Raw genomic sequence first — 21,080 nt, 5'->3', positions numbered from 1 at the left:
ATTGTAGCTCAAACAACTAAAACAGATAATCACTTGCTTCATATCTAGCTACAAGTTTTCCTTTCTTCCTTCGCACTCTGCCAACTCTTTCCAATATCACTGTTTCAAATTCGAGTTCTTCAGGCAGTTCGTCTTCATCCAAATCTTCATCCAAATTAACAAGCACGCGTAGTTCCAGCTCACCGTGTTTGGTGTATTTGTGCTCAGCATCGACAACGGCGCCGTAAGGATCCAATGCAGACTGTAAATCCACGCGATCGAAAGGATCGATACCAGCAAGCGTGAGTGATGCTTGAAGACCACTTGAAGGCAGCGCAGTGGAATAGCGATTATACTTTACTAGATCGTCGATTGTCATGCTCCTCATCATTTCGGCCAAGAATGCGGTCATAGCCTCCCTGTCATCGGGTAATGGAATGAACCGGGCTGCTTGTGATCTCGCATCAAATCTTTGGGAGGCGTCTTCTAATCTCGCATCACGTCTCTGGGATGATGATGATGAAGAAGAAGATTTGGGGGCGGTTTGCTTGCGAGGTTCATCCTCTGGTTTGATACAGACATCAGCGAATGAATGGCCTTGAATCAACATTTGATGAGCACGGTGGAATTCATCCAATACTGCCATAAAACCCGTTCCTTTGCATGAAGCCCTAATGTTATATTAATAAACAATGTTGTATCCCCAACATAGTTCCACTTACGCAACATTACGATCTTTGATGAATGGATCTTGTACAGCAATTTCATGATTGTGCCATGCTGGTCGACGTTGTATAGGCGCTCCTTCAGATAGCGATATTGCACTTCGCCCGAAACTGAATTTCTCTGAATAATACGCAAAGAATCCCACCAAGAGATCACCCACAGATTGCTTGTTTTTGACAAACCAGCCTGTCGCTTTCCCAATCGTTTGTTGCATTTCAGCGTGTGAATTGACAGCCGTAACACATGTATGATAAGATACATCAAACTGGACGACTTGCTTCTTGTGGACCGTGAGCTTCCTTTTTCCTTGATAGGAACGACACGTTGAAATGTGACATCGATGACCGGTAGTATCAAGCCGTTGCAGGTTTGGAATGACGGGTGGATCGCATTGCATCAAATAAAAGAGAGCCATCAAGACATAAGTGTAACTGCTGAGTGTGCCATTGGCAGCTAAAGATAGATACCATGAGTCACCATGCATATAAAAAAAGGGGGGAAGGTTCATCTTACCATTGTTGATATGGCGACGTTTGGTGAAATGTTTGAGAGCGTAGAGAAAAGGACGAACTCTTGGATCAAAGAGTGCATAGGTGCGAAGGAACTTTGAGTTTTCCACACCCATATCATTGGCTGTATTGATGTCGCATTTGATATTCAATCGAGGATCTTCAAACTTGCAAATAGGAACCGATGCATTGGGTACAGCTTCCACATTTCTCATCCCGATCTGGTTGAGCTTCTTTCTGAGGAATCGCATGTTGTAGTATGAATTCGGCAGCCTGGATAGACGCCCGATGTTGCATATCTTGTCGAATTGCAGCTGTTGTTGAGGTACAATGATGCATAAATCGAGATCAGAGTGCTTAAAATCGAGTCCATTTGCCGATGAGCTAAATACATGTATAAAGTCAGCAAATGGGAACATGCCTTTTGATACTACTACTGCACCTACCCAAACATTTCAACCCGTAGATTCGTATTCGGGAACTCTTCTCGAAGCATATTGGTGATCTTTGTAACAAGCTTCTCACGCTTTGTTGCCACTTGTTCATTGGGTATGGATGCCTGTTGTTGTATGCATGAGGTTAGTCCTTATCATTCATTACCTGTCCCCTACAAGCTTACCTTAAAATGCGTATCAATTTCATTCGAGAGCTTTAATGCCCATGATAACGGGATATGAATAGCACGAGGTGCGTTGGATGACGATGAAGACGATGATGGGGTATGAGATGGTAGTAATGAGGTGCCATTGACCACGGCAGTGACTGAAGAAGGAGTGGCTGATTGTTGTTGTTGTTGTTGTCGTGGTGGTGGCGAGGGTCGAACACAATGAGCATGATAAACGGCATGAAGACGATCTGATGGGGATGATGCTGCTTTTTGTGTACCATTCCAGAACTTTTGACGAATACTTGGAATAAAGTGATGGCTGTAGATGCTTGGATAGGATACTAAGAGTGCTCCATTCGGTGATCCTTTTCTTATCATGTTGATATGAGGCAAGATGCCCTGTGCATAGCGAGGATCCTTGATGTATTCCACGCTCGATTCAAAGATCTCGTATCCCCAGTCAAGTGACTCAGTCAAGTCGTCACCCAAACATCCCCACATATACTGCGTCTCCAGGAACCGCTTCAATGTCTTGTGCTGCTTGATACGCGACGCATAACAACGTGACGGATTCTCCTGCATCATTCGACAATGCAAGAATTCAACGCTGACAAGTTGAGGCGAATTGTATACATTGCCAGCCGTTCGCACGAATCCCTTGACTTGGTCCAATATGGTACGGTCACTTGGCCATTGTCGTAGTGTGCAATCTTTGATTTTGAGTTCCTTTCTCATTGGAGGGGTCGTATGGAATGTGAGGCGTGTTGTGTGAATGGGGTTGCGTCGTGTCCAATTGGCCTTGTGGAATTGGCTTGTGTGTGAGTCTGGTTTAAGAAGTTGTCGTGCGTCAAAGCAGCAGCAGCCCCTTTCTCTTTTTGGTCAAAGACCGCTCCCTCCCTCCCTCTCTCTCTCTATCGCATCAATACCACCCACCAACACCCACACATACACACGCATAATATGGACATACCACAAATCCGACCTCTCGATACTCAAGTAATCAACCGCATTGCAGCTGGTGAGGCAAGTGCTCTCGTTAAAGAATGGGTCAATGGCTTTATCGCTCATGGAGAAAAAAACAGATCGTGCCACGACCAGCAGGTGCTCTTAAAGAACTGATCGAGAACTCGCTCGACGCTGGTGCGACGAATATCAGTATCCTTGCCAAAGATGGTGGATTGAAGTTGTTACAGATACATGATAATGGTCATGGTATTCGAGTAAGTCTTTGCAAAAGGAATGCATGAATCATACAGGCTTATTCATTATGGCTTGTCAATCATCTTAGCGTGAAGATCTACCCATTGTTTGCAGACGCCATACGACAAGCAAGCTCAGAACCTATGATGACTTACAACAAATTGGTACCTATGGCTTTCGTGGCGAAGCATTAGCAAGTATATCACACGTGGCCCATCTCACAATCACGACCAAGACGCGTGGTTCTCAAGCCGCGTTCAAGTAAGTCCCCCAAATGCATATCCTTCGGAGCACAATGAATCCTTATACACAATCATTCTCCTAGAGCAACGTATACTGATGGCGAATTGAATGGTGATCCAAGGCCTTGTGCTGGCAATGATGGTACACAAATCATGGTAAGCAACGGATCGCTTTTTTCCTGTAATGTTGATATTGATAATGATGATGATTTCAAGGCCGAAGATCTCTTTTATGATATGCCGACGCGACTCAAGTCCTTCAAGTCACCCAGCGAAGAATATAACCGTATCTTGGATGTTGTCGGGAGATATGCCATTCATAATTCCTCCGTGGGATTTACATGCAAAAAGGTACAGTACATGCTTATTTATTTATGCAAGATGATGTGGTCTTTTACTGTTATTGATTTCCCTTCCTGGTCTAGCGTGATGCCACCACTGCGGATATCCAAACTAGCACCACAAACAATGCCAAGGATACCATTCGACTGATATATGGATCGACGGTGGCGAATGAATTGTTATCAGTGGAGGAGGATTATCCGATATTGGGTTGCAAAATGACTGGCCTTATCACAAGTGCTGATTATAGCGAGAAGCGCATGCGATTCTTATTGTTCATCAACCGTAAGTGAGTGGGATGTCATTTGTACTTGAAGCATACTTATACACACCCATGGATATAGATCGCTCAGTGGAAAGCTCAAGCTTGAAAAAGGCAATCGACGACGTCTACTCACTATTGCTACCCAAGGGAAGTCATCCATTTGTATACTTGAGTCTGGAAGTGAATCCAAGGAATGTGGATGTTAATGTTCACCCAACCAAGCGAGAGGTGAGTGGGTATTTATACATGCCAAGGGATTACATGGACTGATTATAGATTCGCTATGCTAGGTGACGTTGCTTAATGAAGACCGAATTGTGGATGCGATCACAAAGACAATGCAAGAGCGACTTGAAAACGCCAATTACTCACGTACATTCTATACCCAGGTAAGTTTTTGAAGATCTTTGTATGATAATAGATACCCTGGTAACCTTCTCTCTCATTCTAGTCTGCACTTCCTGGAGCACCTCCGGTCCCTGAAAAGGATTCTCCCAGTATGTCGCTTATTCAAATTGTGGCATTTCTTCCACTCATGGTATATAACATTTAGGATCTGATAAGGGCAAAAAGGTGGCAGCATACAACATGGTGCGAACCGACAGCAGAGCAAAGACCTTGGATACCTATGTGCAGCGACGACCGATTCTTTCAAGTCCAAGAGAAGACTACAACATAGCCGAATCAAGCAGCAGCAGCAGTCATCCTCAACCTATGGACATTGTTCAAGAACCGTACGTTATCATATATCCGATATACAACAAGGGCTGCCTTCTTACGTCCCATGTAGATCAACTGAAACGCGTGCAACAAAGAGACCAAGGATTACTGTGAGGATCAAGAGCATTGACAGATTAAGGGCAGCAGTGAACCGTTCAAAGCACAATAGTAAGTTTTCATTTGGATATGCCGATTAGAGGTGACTGACATGATGTAAAACTAGCTTTGACAACCGTGTTGAGCAATCATACATTTGTTGGTTGTATCGATGATACCCTTGCACTCATTCAGCATATGCGCGACCTTTATCTCATCAACTATGCAGTGTTCAGGTATGCTCAGGGAAGAAAAAGAAGGTATCCATCATAGCGACTAACATCGATCGTGTAGTGAAGAGCTCTTTTATCAGGTTGTGCTTGCAGAATTCAGCAACTTTGGCCGGCTCAAACTTACCATACCATTGGTGGTCTTTGATTGTATCATGATTGCATTGGATACGGAGGAACACAAAGGAACACTACCACCTGAATTGGGATCGAAGGATCATGTGGCAGGGGTATGTTGTGGGTCATTGTTGGTGCTGCTTACAATGAATGTATGCTTACCATGGGGATATTTTAGGAAATCACAAACATGCTGGTATCACGTGCTGATTTGCTCTATGATCACTTTGGTGTCAAAATTGCATCCGACGGCTATCTCATTGAGTTACCCATGCTGCTCAAAGGCTATATTCCAACCATGGACAAGCTGCCACTCTTTTTATTACGGCTGGGCACCGAGGTAAAAGGGGTATACAATGGCTGATACAAACCATGTGGGTGGCTCATTTGATTTATTTTTCAGGTTGATTGGGTGAATGAGGAAAAATGCTTTGATGGTGTTGCACGTGAGCTTGCCATCTTTTATAGCGCTGAACCACCATTGGAACCACCAGCAGCTTCCGAGACCGAGAAACGACAATATCGACAAGAGCATGAAAAGTACCGATGGCAAGTGCAGCATCTCATTTTCCCAAGTTTCAAGACATCCCAATTCGTGGCACCAGAACATGTAGCCGATGCTGAAGCTGGATACGTTAAACCATTGACGAGTCTAAGTGCCTTGTTCAGGATCTTTAAACGTTGCTAGAGAGAATAGATACCATGTTTCATGTAACTTTGTTGTGTCCAATGTAAACAAAGATGAATTTATTCGAGTGCAGCAAAAATTCCAAACACCAATGCATGCATGTCTTTCCTTCTATGTTTCGTAACAAAGAACGAATGTTACCAACCAGCATACGTAACGCAACGATTGCGTCAGGTAGTTATACCATCGTGATCATGACAAGTATGGTTTACATTCTTCATATAATATAGAGCATAGAGGAGTAGGAGGAAGCAGGATGCATGGCGCCACACGTAAACAATTGGCACTCGGCATCTTGGTTGCACAAAATACCGCTTTAGTGCTCATGCTACGATACTCACGCACATCCAAGGCGGATGATGATGAGCCAATGTATATTGCATCGACGGCTGTTGTGATGGCGGAAGTGATCAAGATGATTGTATGCTTGATAGCATTGTATATGGAGCAGCCACTCCGTTTCAGACATGCCATACGGTGCGACGTGTTGAGCAAGGAAGCGTTAAAAATGGCTGTGCCAGCAGGATTGTATGCGCTGCAGAACAATTGGTTGTACGTGGCTTTGAGCAATCTGGAAGCAGCAGCATTTCAAGTGACCTACCAACTCAAGACACTATCAACGGCTGTGTTTTCGATTGTGCTTCTTGGACGTACGATTGACACTACCCAATGGATTGCCCTCGTGTTACTCATGGTTGGCGTCACCCTTGTGCAGCTACAGGTGGAACAAAAGACACTGGAGACATCTAAAAGTGAAAACCCATTACTGGGGCTTGTGGCTGTACTTGCAAGCTGTGTCTCTTCAGGATTTGCAGGATGCTATTTTGAACGCCTTTTGAAAAGAACCACCACATCCATGTGGGTACGCAATTTACAGCTCGGTGTATTTGCATTAATGTTTTCAGTGGTGGCTATGGCGACAAATGATGGATCTCGCGTGATGGAGCAGGGATTCTTTGTTGGATATCATTGGCTTACATGGCTTGTTATCTTTAACCAAGCCTTAGGTGGTCTTGTGGTTGCCATGGTGGTGAAATATGCAGGTGGGTGCAGCAAAGATAGGAGGACACGTGCATAGATTGGCTAACACTTATTTGTTTATGATGATGATGATGATAGATAACATTTCCAAAGCGTTTGCTACGAGTGTATCCATTATATTGTCAAGCGCTATCAGTTTTTATTTCCTTGATTTTGAACCTTCATGGTTTTTTATGATGGGAGCAATGATGGTGATATGTGCTACAGTGCTTTACAGTAAGGCACCTCGGCGTAAAGCGACATGATTTGGAGAGACGATCGTACGGGGCGAAATCGAGGGGCTGATCGGATTTTTTCGTTGTCCGCACGATCGAGCAAGAGGAGGGGAGATACGGCGGCAACCAAGAAGTTCCTTCCTTCACTCCCTTCGCATCTCAATCAAGTCAATATGGGTAAGTGAATATGGCGAATACATCAAAAAGGCATCTTGGATTGCATCTGTTGTTGATGGATGGATCACGGGTCCTTTGGATGAATGTGTGTGGGAATCATTTCTAACAAACTCTATTCTCTCTCTTTCCCACATTGGCTGGTTTTGTTTATTGCTTGTCATGAATAGTGGTAAGTGTCTAAAAAGCTCTTCTCTAACAACACCAAACAGTCGTCTCATTGCTATGATTCCATCGTCTAGAACTTTACTGTTGAGGAGATCCGTGGTTTGATGGTAAGTTGAAATGCACCCATTGATAAGCATCCGCAGCAGCTTTACTCATCCTTTTTCCCATAGGACAAAGTTACCAATGTCCGTAACATGTCCGTCATTGCTCACGTCGATCACGGCAAGTCGACTTTGACCGACTCTTTGGTGTCCAAGGCTGGTATTATCTCTGCCGGTCGTGCTGGTGAAACTCGTTTCATGGATACCCGTAAGGATGAACAAGAGCGTGGTATTACCATCAAGTCCACTGCTATCTCCATGTATTTCCCTTTGGCTGATCCCAAGGATGTTGAGGAAATCAAGGGCCAAAAGGTCGATGGTATGTTGTTTGCATGTAAAGGATGATACGAACCTTTGATTGACTAATACCTCTTCTTTCTATATGATAGGCCACGAATTCTTGATCAACTTGATTGATTCTCCTGGTCACGTTGATTTCTCTTCTGAAGTCACTGCTGCCCTTCGTGTCACTGATGGTGCTCTTGTTGTCGTCGATTGTATTGAAGGTGTCTGTGTCCAAACCGAGACCGTCTTGCGTCAAGCCCTTGGTGAGCGTATCAAGCCCGTCATTGTCATCAACAAGATCGATCGTGCTTTGCTCGAATTGCAATTGGAGAAGGAAGAACTCTACAACGTATGTATATTATTCATCATCTTTATCAATGTTGAATGGCTTTATTCATCTTTTATTCCTTTATTTAGGCTTTCTCCCGTACCATCGAATCCGTCAACGTCATCATTGCCACCTACTTTGATGAAGCTCTTGGTGATGTCCAAGTCTATCCTGAGAAGGGTACCGTTGCTTTCGCTTCCGGTCTCCACGGTTGGGGTTTCACTCTTCGCCAATTCGCTGTCCGCTACTCTAAGAAGTTCGGTGTTGACAAGGAGAAGATGATGCAACGTCTTTGGGGTGAGAGCTACTTCAACCCTAAGACCAAGAAGTGGACCAACAAGGGCACTGATGCTGATGGCAAGCAATTGGATCGTGCCTTCAACATGTTCGTTTTGGACCCCATCTACAGAATCTTCGACTCTATCATGAACTTCAAGAAGGACCAAACCGCCACTCTTTTGGAGAAGCTCGAGATCAAGCTTACCAACGATGAGAAGGATCTTGAGGGCAAGCAACTTCTTAAGGTTGTCATGCGCAAGTTCTTGCCTGCTGGTGATGCCCTTTTGGAAATGATCTGTATCCACTTGCCTTCCCCCGTCACTGCCCAAAAGTACCGTGTTGTCAACTTGTACGAAGGTCCTACTGATGATGAGTGCGCTGTTGGTATCCGTGATTGTGACCCCAACGGTCCTCTTATGATGTACGTCTCCAAGATGGTTCCTACCTCCGATAAGGGTCGTTTCTACGCTTTCGGTCGTGTCTTCTCTGGTACCATCCGTGCTGGTCTTAAGGTCCGCATCCAAGGTCCTAACTACGTCCCTGGTCAAAAGAACGATTTGGCTATCAAGTCCATTCAACGTACCGTTCTTATGATGGGCCGTAACACTGAAGCCATTGATGACTGCCCTGCTGGTAACATTATTGGTCTTGTTGGTGTTGATCAATTCTTGGTCAAGTCTGGTACCATCACCACCTCCGAGTCCGCTCACAATATGAAGGTCATGAAGTTCTCTGTTTCTCCTGTTGTGCAAGTTGCCGTTGATGTCAAGAACGCCAACGATTTGCCCAAGCTCGTTGAAGGCCTTAAGCGTCTTGCCAAGTCCGATCCTTGTGTCTTGACCTACACCTCTGACTCTGGTGAACACATTGTTGCTGGTGCTGGTGAACTTCACTTGGAAATTATCTTGAAGGATCTTGAAGAGGATCACGCTCAAGTCCCTATTCGCACTGGTGACCCCGTTGTCCAATACCGTGAGACCGTCACTGCTGAGTCTTCCATGGATTGTTTGTCCAAGTCTCCCAACAAGCACAACCGTATCTACATGCGTGCCGCACCTTTGGATGATGAGCTTGCTAACGAGATCGAAGCTGGCAAGATTGGTCCCAAGGATGATTTCAAGGCTCGTGCTCGTATCCTTGCTGATAAGTATGAGTGGGATGTTACTGAGGCCCGTAAGATTTGGTGTTTCGGTCCCGATGCCACTGGTCCCAACCTTGTTGTTGATGTCACCAAGGCTGTTCAATACTTGAACGAAATCAAGGACTCTTGTGTTGCTGCTTTCCAATGGGCTACCAAGGAAGGTCCTCTTGCCGAAGAAAACTTGCGTGGTACCCGCTTCAACATTCTTGATGTCACTCTTCACGCTGATGCTATCCATCGTGGTGGTGGTCAAATCATTCCTACCTTCCGCCGTGTTGTGTATGCTTCCATGCTCACCGCTCAACCTGGTATCCAAGAGCCCATGTACCTTGTCGAAATCCAAGTTCCCGAAAGCGCCATTGGTGGTATCTACTCTGTTCTCAACCGTCGCCGTGGTGTTGTCTTCTCTGAAGAACAACGTCCTGGTACTCCTATGATGACCGTCAAGGCTCACATGCCCGTCAACGAATCTTTCGGCTTCACTGCTGATCTTCGTGCTGCCACCGCTGGTCAAGCTTTCCCTCAAGCCGTCTTCGACCACTGGTCTGCTATGAGCGGTGATCCTTTGACCCCTGGTAACAAGGTCTACGACATCATCCGTGCCGTCCGTAAGAGAAAGGGTCTTGTTGAGGACATTCCTGGCCTTGACAAGTACTACGACAAGTTGTAAATTGCATAGACTCGTCCTTTTTCTAGACCTTTTTATTATACACATTTCCTCTTCCACCATCCTCAACCATTTGCAATTCGTGCATAATATCCTCGTTCTTTTTTAAAGCGCGTCGCTCTACTGCACATAAAGGAGAAATAAATTCTTTTTGTTCCAAGGGATTTACACCAGTGATAACATTTCAAGTGATTGGGATATGGGTTGGCTATATGATTTTGCTTCAAGTATACGTTTTGTGTTGATGCCGTAGTGCATAAACCTTCATTCTTATAGCTGTCTTCGTTCGACGAGCTTTTTGTTTATCGATTCAAATGATAATACAGCATTCTTGTCAAGCAAAATGAAGAAAGCTTTGGTATATGATGCATTTACAAGGATCCACCTTCTACTCTAAATCACCCGCCATGCCAATTTACATCTATAACCAAATACGAGCACCACACACATACGTAATAAATATGGCCATACGACGATGACCATTGTATAACTTTACTAAGATACTTGGAATACAATACAGGAATGAAGGAGGTATCTAATAAGAGGCATGAGCTGTTGTGTGTAACGTCTAATCAAGGAGATCAATGACAGCTATAAAGCGGATAACGTTATTAGTATGTTGTATAGCAATTTGTGCCTTAGCGCAATGACTTACCTTGTACTCCTAAACATGCAGCCATGATACCCAACATGGCGAGACCATCGAGTGTTTCATAAGAGGTGCTTGTTAATGCAAAGAAAATGATAGCATTAAGCACACGTGCAGTGCAAACAATGGATGCCATTTTAGCTGTATAATGCCACGTGTGTATGTTAGTATTAATTCATGTTGCAATTGCTGCCTTATCACTCACCTCCTTCGACTTCGGTGTTGACGAGCTTGATCAATGCATTCAGGATAAGGATAAGACCTCCGGCAACCCAAAATGATTTATACACATAGCTTGGATCAATATGGCTCAAGGGAGATTCCTCCGATGCCACTGCCGATGCTGTTTGAGCGAGTGCTTTGAATAAGGTACTAGTGCTGTGCTCCGCTGTTGCTTCCTCAACGCCTTCCAAGAGTGCAGCGGCACCACCTTCTGCATAAATGCTAATGGTGTCGCTGAGAGCAATACCAAAAGCGACCTGGCATAGGTGGAGTGGGAAATGCAGGTACATCCATAATTGGCTCATACGGACTTGGCTCAACACTTCTTTGCTGAAATCATCAAAGTACATGAAAAAGTACAAGAAAATGATAACAAGGCCAAACATGTTTGCGATGCTATAATGCAACAACGTGAGCATGGTTGTGGATAATAATGAAGGCGTTGTACTTACACGACGCGTGTTTCTGTTCCCGTTTCCATGACAGTGCGGATGAAGCCCATGCAATTTTCACCCAATACAATGATGGTAAACAACGCAAAACGCTCACCCAAATGGCTTGCACCCAAGGATACTTGCTCATTTGTCTTCATAAAGACCATGTGCACAAGGACTTCAACAAAGATGGACACATACCACAAGCCAAATCTTGATCCACGGTCATCTGGGAATAGCAACGAGATACCCCATAGCAACAATGCAAGAGCGTGAGCACTAACATAGCCAGCCAATGCAGTGCGTGCCTTGGATCCCGATATGAAAGCTGGTATCAATACAACGCTGTATTCAACCAACAGCACTGCTTTCATAACTATACATGGCAATTTAGTATCAAAGCGTGTGATAATAAGGTTGCATTATAGTTGTCACTTACCCATATAACCGATAATAAAGCCACGTGGGTTGTTCCAAAAGTCACTGCTTGCACCGGCCATGCCGACAAGACCACACAACTCAATAACCTTATAAATGTGATGCACAACATCCGCATTGTCGTATCGAGACGAGTATAAAGCGCTGGCACACCATGTCCACCACATGACTACAAACCACGAAGCATAGATACCCAATTGCTCTTGATCCACAATGTGGTGTTCATGCGTAAAAGTGGCAAGGATACCAACATAAAACACATCACCAAATAGCTCAAGCCACGTGGCGGATGTTTCTTCACCAATTTCATCCGAAAGATCGGGATCTGGTAGCATGAAAATGGGGCGTCGACTAGGACCTCTCTCTTCATCCTCGTCGTCAGGCAAATAAAACTTGATTTCAAGATACACATTTTCGCTCAAATCAATGACGATGGGTGCCATGTCACCATCAGCTGTCATGGAACGCTTTTGAAGAGCCTGCTCTGTTGGTGGTTGAAGAAGTTGTGGTTTTTCATTTGAATCAACAGGTTGCTGTGTTTCTGGTTGCTGCTTCTCTTCTTGTTCAGGTTGCTGTTGCTGCTGTTTTTGTTGTTGCACGATTGTCTCAGATGGCGCTATCTCTCGTTCTGCATCAAAAAAGATCAATGATCATGCTGCTTTTGTCAACAAACAAATGCAACCTACTCTTATTGGGCACAGCCTTATGAATTTTGAGCGAGTACATGCGACGCGTCTTGTGGAAAAAGTCAATAAGATCATCAGTGTTCTTGATAACACGTAAGGTGAGGATTTCTTCATCACTTAGGAGTAGCTACATGCATTGGCGGAGAGCCGATCACATCCGCGTTAGTAAATGTGGTACAAGATCTCCCATTACATTAGACCCGAGAATGGGGCAAAGCCGCCAAGAAGGCTGAAGCACACACGCGCATCACAAAAATCTTCAAACTTACCGGATCTTTGAGCTTCTCAACAACATCATCGGTGATACGAATTTTCTGATCACCCATCAAGTGCCGAAAATGGATCACTGCCACATTGTGGATTAGGTATTGGAGCTCTTTGTTGACGTTTCAAACACTTACCACAGCGCACCATCGGCTCCCTACATTCATGTGTGGCAAAACAAGGGAAAATGGAAGTGTGTGAGTTGATTCATGCTCATGATCCTGTTACTCTCCCTTCCCAAAATGGTATTTACAGATGTGCAGTGCTTAACGATACGGCATCCCCATCTACAGGTGCTGCTTTGAGATGATGTTCCTTCTCCCAATGTTCACGTTCTTCTTTGAATTCTTGTACACGTTGACGATGGGCTTCAAATTCCTTGATGGGATGCAACACGATATCACCAAAGGTCTCATGACCAATTTTGGCACGCAAAGGACGACCAAAGCGATCATGAACAACATGTGAGGCACGACGTCGTAAAGATGAACCATGCGTAAAGGATGATCGAGATGAACGGTGACTAAGCCGAGTGGATCGTTGATCTGATGCTTCAAAAACCTCTTCACCATCAAAGGTAGGGGATGCCTCGATATCAAATGGATGATGTTGCACATGGGGAAGATGTCGCTGTTGATGATGATGATGCCGTCCAGGACGACTAATAGTCAATCCTCGAGGAGTGTTTGCCATGATATTGTCTCAGCAAGTAAACAGAGGGATGTCTGCACCCAGGAACACTAGCGATGACAAGTGAGGGGGAAAGAAGAAGAAAAAGGAAAAATACAAATCAAGGATTCGGACTGATGTTGTCCATGTTGTTTTGGGCCGGAGCAAAAAATCAGCAAAGAGAGAGCAAGGGCGATGTGCTCTATCGATTCGTTAAACATGGTACCTCAATAGTAATCCCACAACAAGCTCGGGAGGTGAATCAGCTGAATACCAATGTTCACTCGCACACAAACCAAATATGCATACGGCCTTTCACCTTTTAGGATTGGGTGCCGTTTTCATAAACATTGGTAGGCGAAAAATTCATCACATCCTGTGCCTGGTGTGGTACCGTAAGTCTGCACAAGCCCATTTTAATGGGTGCCGATCATTTGCTGGGATATTATATCCCGCTTAGACACACGTATTACCGTGTTTGTGTCCCCTTTGCAATCATACCAAGATCATTTGCCACACCTTTTCACAGGAACGGCGTTTCATGCGCTCACCCGAGTAAACGTACATATATATACATATACATCCATAGTGATAAGAAAGGTAAAAAAGACAACATAGGGCGGGGTACACAAGCTTTTTATGCACCTGTAGCTTCTTTTACTACCATGACGATAGCTTGCATCTGACGCCACACAAGGTGCATTTCACTTGAAAGGGATAAAAAAAAGTCCGCAAAAGAGCTTTTTGCGTTTTAGCGCTTCCCGAATTTCCAACAACTCTAGCAAATCCATGCACATGTCTTGTGTACCTAAACATGATAAAACGGCCTGTTTGAGTCACTTGCTTCAAACATGTATCATGACATTCTTCACTTCCGGAAAGCTACAGGGGATGCACACATTTGGACGTGAAGAGTGGTGTGATGCTCAAAACTTGCTCGAATGATTTTTTCAACTGCGTTGCCTCAGCAGGGTGTATATAAAATGAAGGTGGTGTGGTGTTGGTGATGTATGCAAACAAGCATACTGTACATCTCATTCTATCGTTGTCATATAAATTAGCAGTTTCCATAGCAACCAAAATGTCAGCACTTTCTCGATTCGCGAAGCAATCCATCAAGCCTGAAGTGATACCATTACTGGTTATTGTTGGTGGGGCCTTGACAGGAGCCGTTTACATTGGTGTGCACGCTGCCAAGGCACCCGATGTAGCATGGTTCGTACATAAGGCTACCTTGACAAATGCCATCGTTGGTGATTGTAACAGCCTTTTTCTATACACATAGGGATCATAAGGAAAACCCGTATCCATGGCAAGATGTCAAGGTAAATACAATGAGTGCAACTTTATATCCCTTTGACTGATATCACATTTCAACTACAGGATGGCGAGCAAGTCAAGCTGATGGCATTACAACAAAAGTACAAGAACCGATGGGAGCGATACAGATGGTAAAAGCGACCATAAAACAGCGTTTTCATTACCGCACACTCCACATGTAATGGTGCGAGCAATGGCATGTAGGGTGCTTCGCCTCTCTTTCTGACGCAAAAAAGTGAAAACCAGTGTTTTACAAACATACCTTTCTTTACAATCTTCAACACCAAAGCAATGTAATAGCCCAATCACAAGCAATGAATATAATATATATTGTGCAGATCAATGGGTGTTGGTGATACAAGCAATACTTACATTGGGATAAATGTATTGTGATCAGTGGAGGACGAAGTTTGGAAGACATGGGATGCTAAAACGTTATTTGATTTCGAATTTGAATAACGCGAGCTGATCATTTAAAGGGGTACAGGTGCTGATTTTTGCCATGACAGCTTATGCAATGAAGAGGCATCATCCAAACTACTACCTCATGGACATTGCCAGAACAAATAGGATGATTCCTATTGGTGGAGGATGCATGATCGATCGTTCCCTTGCCTGCCTATAGTAATGTCCGCCTATGGTTGCCTGTATGCAATGCTCTGTTCTCATGTATGTGATATCCTAGGATAGTGTTAGCTGAAGAATACCATAGGTGGTAAATATGGTGTGGTAATGTGCTCGTGCCATATCGTATCATAGGTCACTCTTCTTTTTCAACATAATGAATTAAGCATACAATGAACCAAGCTAAGCTTTTTATGTAACAAGCAGTAATGTTGGGCATCATCACTCTTGAATTTATTATCTTTGCAACACGATCATTAGAGGATTCTCAATGCTTTTCATCTACTACATAGCATGTGAACTATGAAGCTTTAGCGAATGATGCGTACGATGACGCAACTGATCCGATCCCTCTTGCCAATCTTCAAGTTTCAATCCACCCCTCTTAATCCAAAAGTAATCCAAATGACCCACATCTTGCACATACAATGAAAGATAGAACGATACCTTTCTTAATAATTGTTGAATCCAATTTCATTCAATGAACGTCAAAGAATAGCACATTCTAGTGTGGATGTTTATGAAGTAAATATGATAAAAGGACAGCATTGTAAATTGAATAGAGGTATGGGGGTTGAATCACATAGAGGTAAGGGGGAAGAATGCGTCATTGTATTCTCCTTCATCCGCGATTGTAAAGTAGCTGCTGCATGCATTAACTCGAGCATTCCAATATCATCCATAGATGTAAACACCTTTTGTCAATTCCACCCTATCCATCATGATCCTCAGCTGTATCCAGGTGAATCCTTCATCCCTGCTTCCAACGCAACAAGTAATCAAGATGATCCTCATTTGCAGCCATCCATCCACCATCACCATCCCAAATCCAATATGTGGGTAGAAAGCAGCCCTAGAGATTGCTGTTGATATTCTTCCTTTTTCCATCCAGTCCTTGGTTTCTCTCTTTGTTGGTTATTTTCCATGCAGCTCAACCAGCTGGAGTTTACTCGCATTGCGGCGTACCGGATGGGTGATGTGGTGCCATCCAAACTTGACAGCACGTTCTGAATTAGCCAAGGGAATTCAACGCGTTGTGTATATCCAATTCCTTCCATCCCATATACCAAATCAGTATCCATATCCATATCCATATCCATATCCATATCCATAAGTAATCGTATGTATTGAACAAAATTGCAATGCGTAAATAAAGCTGCTTCTATACAGTGGCTAGGTGCTGTTCACGTGAACAAGGCCGTACGTCAAGTTGCTGCAAGTAAAGAATGCTGTTTGAGACGATGGAGTAGAGGCCTTGCTAATAGCAATTGCTAGAATGGATGCTGTTACGATTGGTTGTGGTAGAGGAGCGTGCAAGAGCGTGTGTTGTGTCAAGAGATTCGTGTGTTGTAGATGAGTGACAACAAGGCTGTGTACACGCCATGGAGTTGCCATTCAGTCAAAGGCAATCGGATCAATGCAGTTGTAGGAATGACATGATGGGTTGAAGCAGGATAATCGTTCGCATGGTGGTAGTTGTGCTTGAATGCACCAACAGTTGAGAATGGGTGGAAGAGACAAGACGTTGGCGAGAGGAAGGAGTGGAAATTAAATAGGTCGGACACCTCTTGTATAAATGCATGAACACTGTACATCAATCCTTGATATTGACATTTCCCCTTTCGAACCTCAAACTTTCACACAAGGTGCTCTTGGTCACGCTGATCATGTTGATCTAAAAAAGACCTCATGTTTCATTTGAAATTTTGGAATGGGAGGGTACAATGTGGGTTTACTATGTAAATCGGAAATGGAGGACAGCGCCGATTCATGATTTATCGAAATAGTATGTATTACATTGGGATTCCCCATTTCGAACGTGAAACTGGGTCTGAAGCTTCGCTGGGACATGCTGATCAACTTCATTCATTTAAAAGTCGCAGACTTCATTGTGAAAATTTAAAATGCGGGGCGATCCAAATGGTGGATGATGGGAAATAAAGAGCGGACAGCCGACCTCCCCGAAGTTGCCCACCTCCAACTTGAAAATTGGTCAGTAAGGTGCTCTCGAGCATGCTGATCAATTTGTTCTAATAAAGACTCCATGTTCATTATCACAATTTTGAATGGGAGCGTCCACAAGTTTGAAAGACGGAGACATTCGCAGGGTCTGCGATTCACTAATTTACAGATTCGCTTGTTAGGCGTAGCTCAGTCAAATCGGCTCGGATCACGAAGATGAAAAGATGGAAATGATAGGCTGGAGCAGGAGAATCGTTCGTATGCAGTGGATTGGGCAGCAATGCTGATTGGATAAAAATGAATGTTAGCTGCCAATGTATGAACTGCAAATGAAGCTTGCGTACCTGTCAAGTATTGTCCCTGTAGAGGTCCTGGGTTTAACTCAGTTGCACAAAGATGTCCTTCTGCATCTTTGGCTCTCCAGGGTTTAGCTACTTGACAATGAACAAAGACCACTTCTCATATAGCATCACGCTTACAAACATAAAGGTGCCTGTATCTCCAAACTTTACAATGAAACGTGTGGTTTTTATTAGAGCAATGTGCTCGGCTTGGCCAACAGCACCTTGTGTGAAAGTTTCGCGTTCAATGTCGCAACTAGCCCAAAAAATATTTTTTTTGGTCGTCGTCGTCGAAGAGGTCGACCCTCAGATCCAGTTTGGCTGGTGGCGACATTGCGAAATCTGGGATTGGAAAGCTTGATCGCGAAACGTTCACACAAGGTGCTGTTGGCCAAGCCGAGCACATTGCTCTATTCAAAACCCCACGTTTGATTGTAAAGTTTGGAGATATAGGCACCTTTATGTTTGTAAGCGTGATGCTATATGAGAAGTGGTCTTTGTTCATTGTTAAGTCGCTGGACCCTGGCAGAGCAAAAGATGCAGAGGGTCCTCTTTGTGTAACTCAGCTACGTTTGCATGAATGAAAGGGTCAATGTATAATTACTTTATGGATCATCTAGGAACAGGCATGTATTGCCAGCTAACGGCCACTTTTATCCAATCATCATTGTTGCGAGATCCACTGCATGGGAACGATGCCCCTGCTCTAGACATTCATTTCCATGATTAAAGTAGGTTGATCCGAGTTGATTTGACTGAGCTGCGGTCAAAGAGAGATTACATCACTCTGGACATAGAGCACGCTCGATGTAGCTCAACCGATGTAATCTTGTGTGAGCGTAACTCAACCAAATCAGCTCGGATCAACCTACTTTAATCATGGAAATGAATGTCTAGAGCAGGAGCATCGTCCACCTACAATAGAATGCACAAAAGTTGTGAATGCACAAAAGTGGCTATTAGCTGCCAATGTATGACCTGAAAATGAGGGTTGCGTACCTATCATGCATTGTCCCCGAAGTCCTGACTTTTTAGCCGAGTTACCCAAAGAGGTCCTTCTGCACCTTTGGCTCTCCAGAGTCTAGCTACTTGACAATGAACAAAGACCACTTCTCATATAGCATCACGCTTACAAACATAAAGGTGCCTGTATCTCCAAACTTTACAATCAAACGTGGGGTTTTTATTGGCGCAATGTGCTCGGCTTGGCCAACTGCACCTTGGGTGCCAGTTTCACGATCAAGCTTGCCAATCCCAGATTTCGCAATGTCGCCACCAGCCAAACTGGATCTGGGGTTCGACCTCTTCGACGACGACGACCGAAAAATGTTTTTTGGGCTGTTTGCGACATTGAACGCGAAACTTTCACACAAGGTGCTGTTGGCCAAGCCGAGCACATTGCTCTATTCAAAACCCCACGTTTCATTGTAAAGTTTGGAGATACAGGCGTCTTTATGTTTTACCTATGAGCTGTAAGCGTGATGGAGTTGCTTTTTCCTAGTGGATGGTGTCGGCTGCATTAACGGAAAGATGAAGAGCTGAGTGAAACCGCACGTTTGGTTACACAGACACGTCCTTGACAGGTTGCTACACAAATGGATGATGTTGATGATTGCCTTTAGGATGGTATATAAGTAAACAACGGCCAATAGCAAAGTTTCATCAAGGTAATTGATTTATATGTGTACGTATACATCACGAATGGATGCATGTAGGTACATGATACATTGGGTTGAGCTGCATAAAACTGATTGATTTAATAATGGCGCACGGCCTTCATGACGCCACCTCCTGGCCACAGTAAAACTATGTATAACATAATTATGAGGACTATGTTCAATTGGAATCTCGATCAGTGGCTATTCTTATTTACCCAAATGTATAGTGTACTGGGGTATATATACACAGTGGCAACTGTAGCAAGCGGGGTGGCGTGGGGGTGCACAAATAGAGAACAATGAAAGGGAAGACAAAGAGTCCTCTCTTCTCCTCTCCTGCTTCACAATGCAAGGTAAGGCTAACTCCATTTACTAAATACAGAGCATTAACTGCTGCCATTGTTGCCTTCAATGCAGAGCATCAATGGGCGAACAGGTTGTCAATGGCGACACTTTCCAAGGCAACAAGTATACGCGCGGGATCTACATATGACTCAAGCTCCCATTGCGATGCAACGTGTACGTTCAATCGCTGCATTACTTTATTATTCAAATTGGACATTGAGATACTAAAGTTAACGTGTAGTTTGCTGTTCTCTCGTTTATACAACGTCCAAGAAGGCCCGTTGTGTGTCGCGTGTATTCTTTCCATGGCTGTCATCAAGGAGAGGTTCCCAACACATAGTTGCTTTGGGTATGTAGACACGAAAAGTGAATACCGTCCTTGTTATCTTACGTTGCATTTATTATAGCTTGAATACATTGGATCATGGTACCAGTGGTAGCAACAAGACATTGATTTCAAAGCAAGAACGCTGGGACATGTTTCACTGGTACGTAAGGTATTGGATCAACAAAGGAAGAGCTGTTGATTAACGAGTCTTACAAGGAAATAGCAGCAGCACTTCATGGATGGAATGGAGATCCGGTTATTGGAAGCAAAAAGCTATTGAGAAATACCACAAGGTAAAAGTGTTTATTCTGGGATCTTGTCGCCTTCCAGTGCACTCATGAAAGAAATAGAGTGGCAGGCTCTCTTTCAGTTGTATTATTACATCACGGCGGCATATCAAGGATGTCATCGTACTGTACCGTCTAGGTGTTGTGTTAGCGGAAATGGGTGCTCCACTGACCATGTCAGCAACAAGCAACAACCAGCAATCAGCAAGCAGCAGCAATGGCGATATCTTTGGTGCCGCTGACACTTCTTTCAACGCCTACTATTTTCATTGCATATGAGATGAACATCCTGCTACGCACAACGTTTCGGATATCAGATGGATCATGTGAGCAACAAGGAGCAGCTTCGATATCCTTCGGTGTCAGCAGGCTTTATTTCATCATCTTGTGGTTATCATTACCGTCAATTCCGTTGTTGGACATCTGCCAGCGCACATCTATTACAGATGCATCAAGTCATTGTTTGGTGAAAAACAGTCGACAGCATTCACCTTTCTATGGGAACCCCACAGCAAGGAAGTGATTTTGACTTGGTGGCATCATGCATCTTCGATCGCCATATGACTTTGGTAACTAATTGTCCCACGGCTTCGAGAGGCTAGGTTGTAACGTGTGGATCCCTAGGTCGACCATCCCATCAAGCCATCTTTGCTTAGTCATTGGTGCCTAGAAGATCTATTCGCTTTCCATGCAGCTGTCGTTGCCAAATCTTATTGCTTCTGAAGGAGGACAA

The 21,080-nt window shown here is 44.1% G+C and overlaps 5 protein-coding genes across 5 annotated transcripts; 3 read left to right on the top strand and 2 right to left on the bottom strand.

The window, feature by feature from the left end:
* Nucleotides 1–16: 16 nt before the first annotated feature.
* Nucleotides 17–2,556, bottom strand: O0I10_006805 (uncharacterized protein; the record flags this gene model as incomplete). Its single annotated transcript, XM_058486830.1, has 5 exons — nt 17–650; nt 702–1,158; nt 1,219–1,598; nt 1,661–1,773; nt 1,834–2,556. 5 exons carry the CDS (start codon nt 2,554–2,556, stop codon nt 17–19), a joined length of 2,307 nt encoding a protein of 768 aa, XP_058342416.1.
* Nucleotides 2,557–2,781: 225 nt separating this feature from the next.
* On the top strand, nt 2,782–5,721 carry O0I10_006804 (uncharacterized protein; the record flags this gene model as incomplete). Its single annotated transcript, XM_058486829.1, has 15 exons — nt 2,782–2,844; nt 2,904–3,041; nt 3,110–3,282; nt 3,347–3,419; nt 3,480–3,614; nt 3,689–3,890; nt 3,950–4,098; nt 4,161–4,259; nt 4,322–4,367; nt 4,424–4,604; nt 4,661–4,758; nt 4,814–4,922; nt 4,981–5,146; nt 5,212–5,373; nt 5,437–5,721. 15 exons carry the CDS (start codon nt 2,782–2,784, stop codon nt 5,719–5,721), a joined length of 2,079 nt encoding a protein of 692 aa, XP_058342415.1.
* Nucleotides 5,722–5,977: 256 nt separating this feature from the next.
* On the top strand, nt 5,978–10,123 carry O0I10_006803 (elongation factor 2; the record flags this gene model as incomplete). The annotated part of the gene is made up of 6 exons (XM_058486828.1): nt 5,978–6,764; nt 6,841–6,953; nt 7,394–7,426; nt 7,490–7,739; nt 7,810–8,054; nt 8,123–10,123. The coding sequence occupies 6 exons, from the start codon at nt 5,978–5,980 to the stop codon at nt 10,121–10,123; spliced, it is 3,429 nt and encodes a 1,142-aa protein (XP_058342414.1).
* A 565-nt stretch (nt 10,124–10,688) lies between these two features.
* On the bottom strand, nt 10,689–13,506 carry O0I10_006802 (uncharacterized protein; the record flags this gene model as incomplete). The annotated part of the gene is made up of 9 exons (XM_058486827.1): nt 10,689–10,711; nt 10,776–10,910; nt 10,975–11,387; nt 11,444–11,801; nt 11,865–12,491; nt 12,550–12,676; nt 12,819–12,895; nt 12,951–12,970; nt 13,067–13,506. 9 exons carry the CDS (start codon nt 13,504–13,506, stop codon nt 10,689–10,691), a joined length of 2,220 nt encoding a protein of 739 aa, XP_058342413.1.
* Nucleotides 13,507–14,563: 1,057 nt separating this feature from the next.
* O0I10_006801 (uncharacterized protein) lies at nt 14,564–14,937 on the top strand (the record flags this gene model as incomplete). The annotated part of the gene is made up of 3 exons (XM_058486826.1): nt 14,564–14,697; nt 14,768–14,807; nt 14,866–14,937. The coding sequence occupies 3 exons, from the start codon at nt 14,564–14,566 to the stop codon at nt 14,935–14,937; spliced, it is 246 nt and encodes an 81-aa protein (XP_058342412.1).
* Between the last annotated feature and the right edge of the window lie 6,143 nt (nt 14,938–21,080).

This window comes from Lichtheimia ornata (genome assembly GCF_029851405.1).
Source record: "Lichtheimia ornata isolate CBS 291.66 chromosome Unknown scaffold00031, whole genome shotgun sequence".
NCBI classification, from domain to species: domain Eukaryota; kingdom Fungi; phylum Mucoromycota; class Mucoromycetes; order Mucorales; family Lichtheimiaceae; genus Lichtheimia; species Lichtheimia ornata.
The sequence above is the reverse complement of the archived record's forward strand: the minus strand, read 5'-3'. Positions and strand labels throughout refer to the sequence as shown.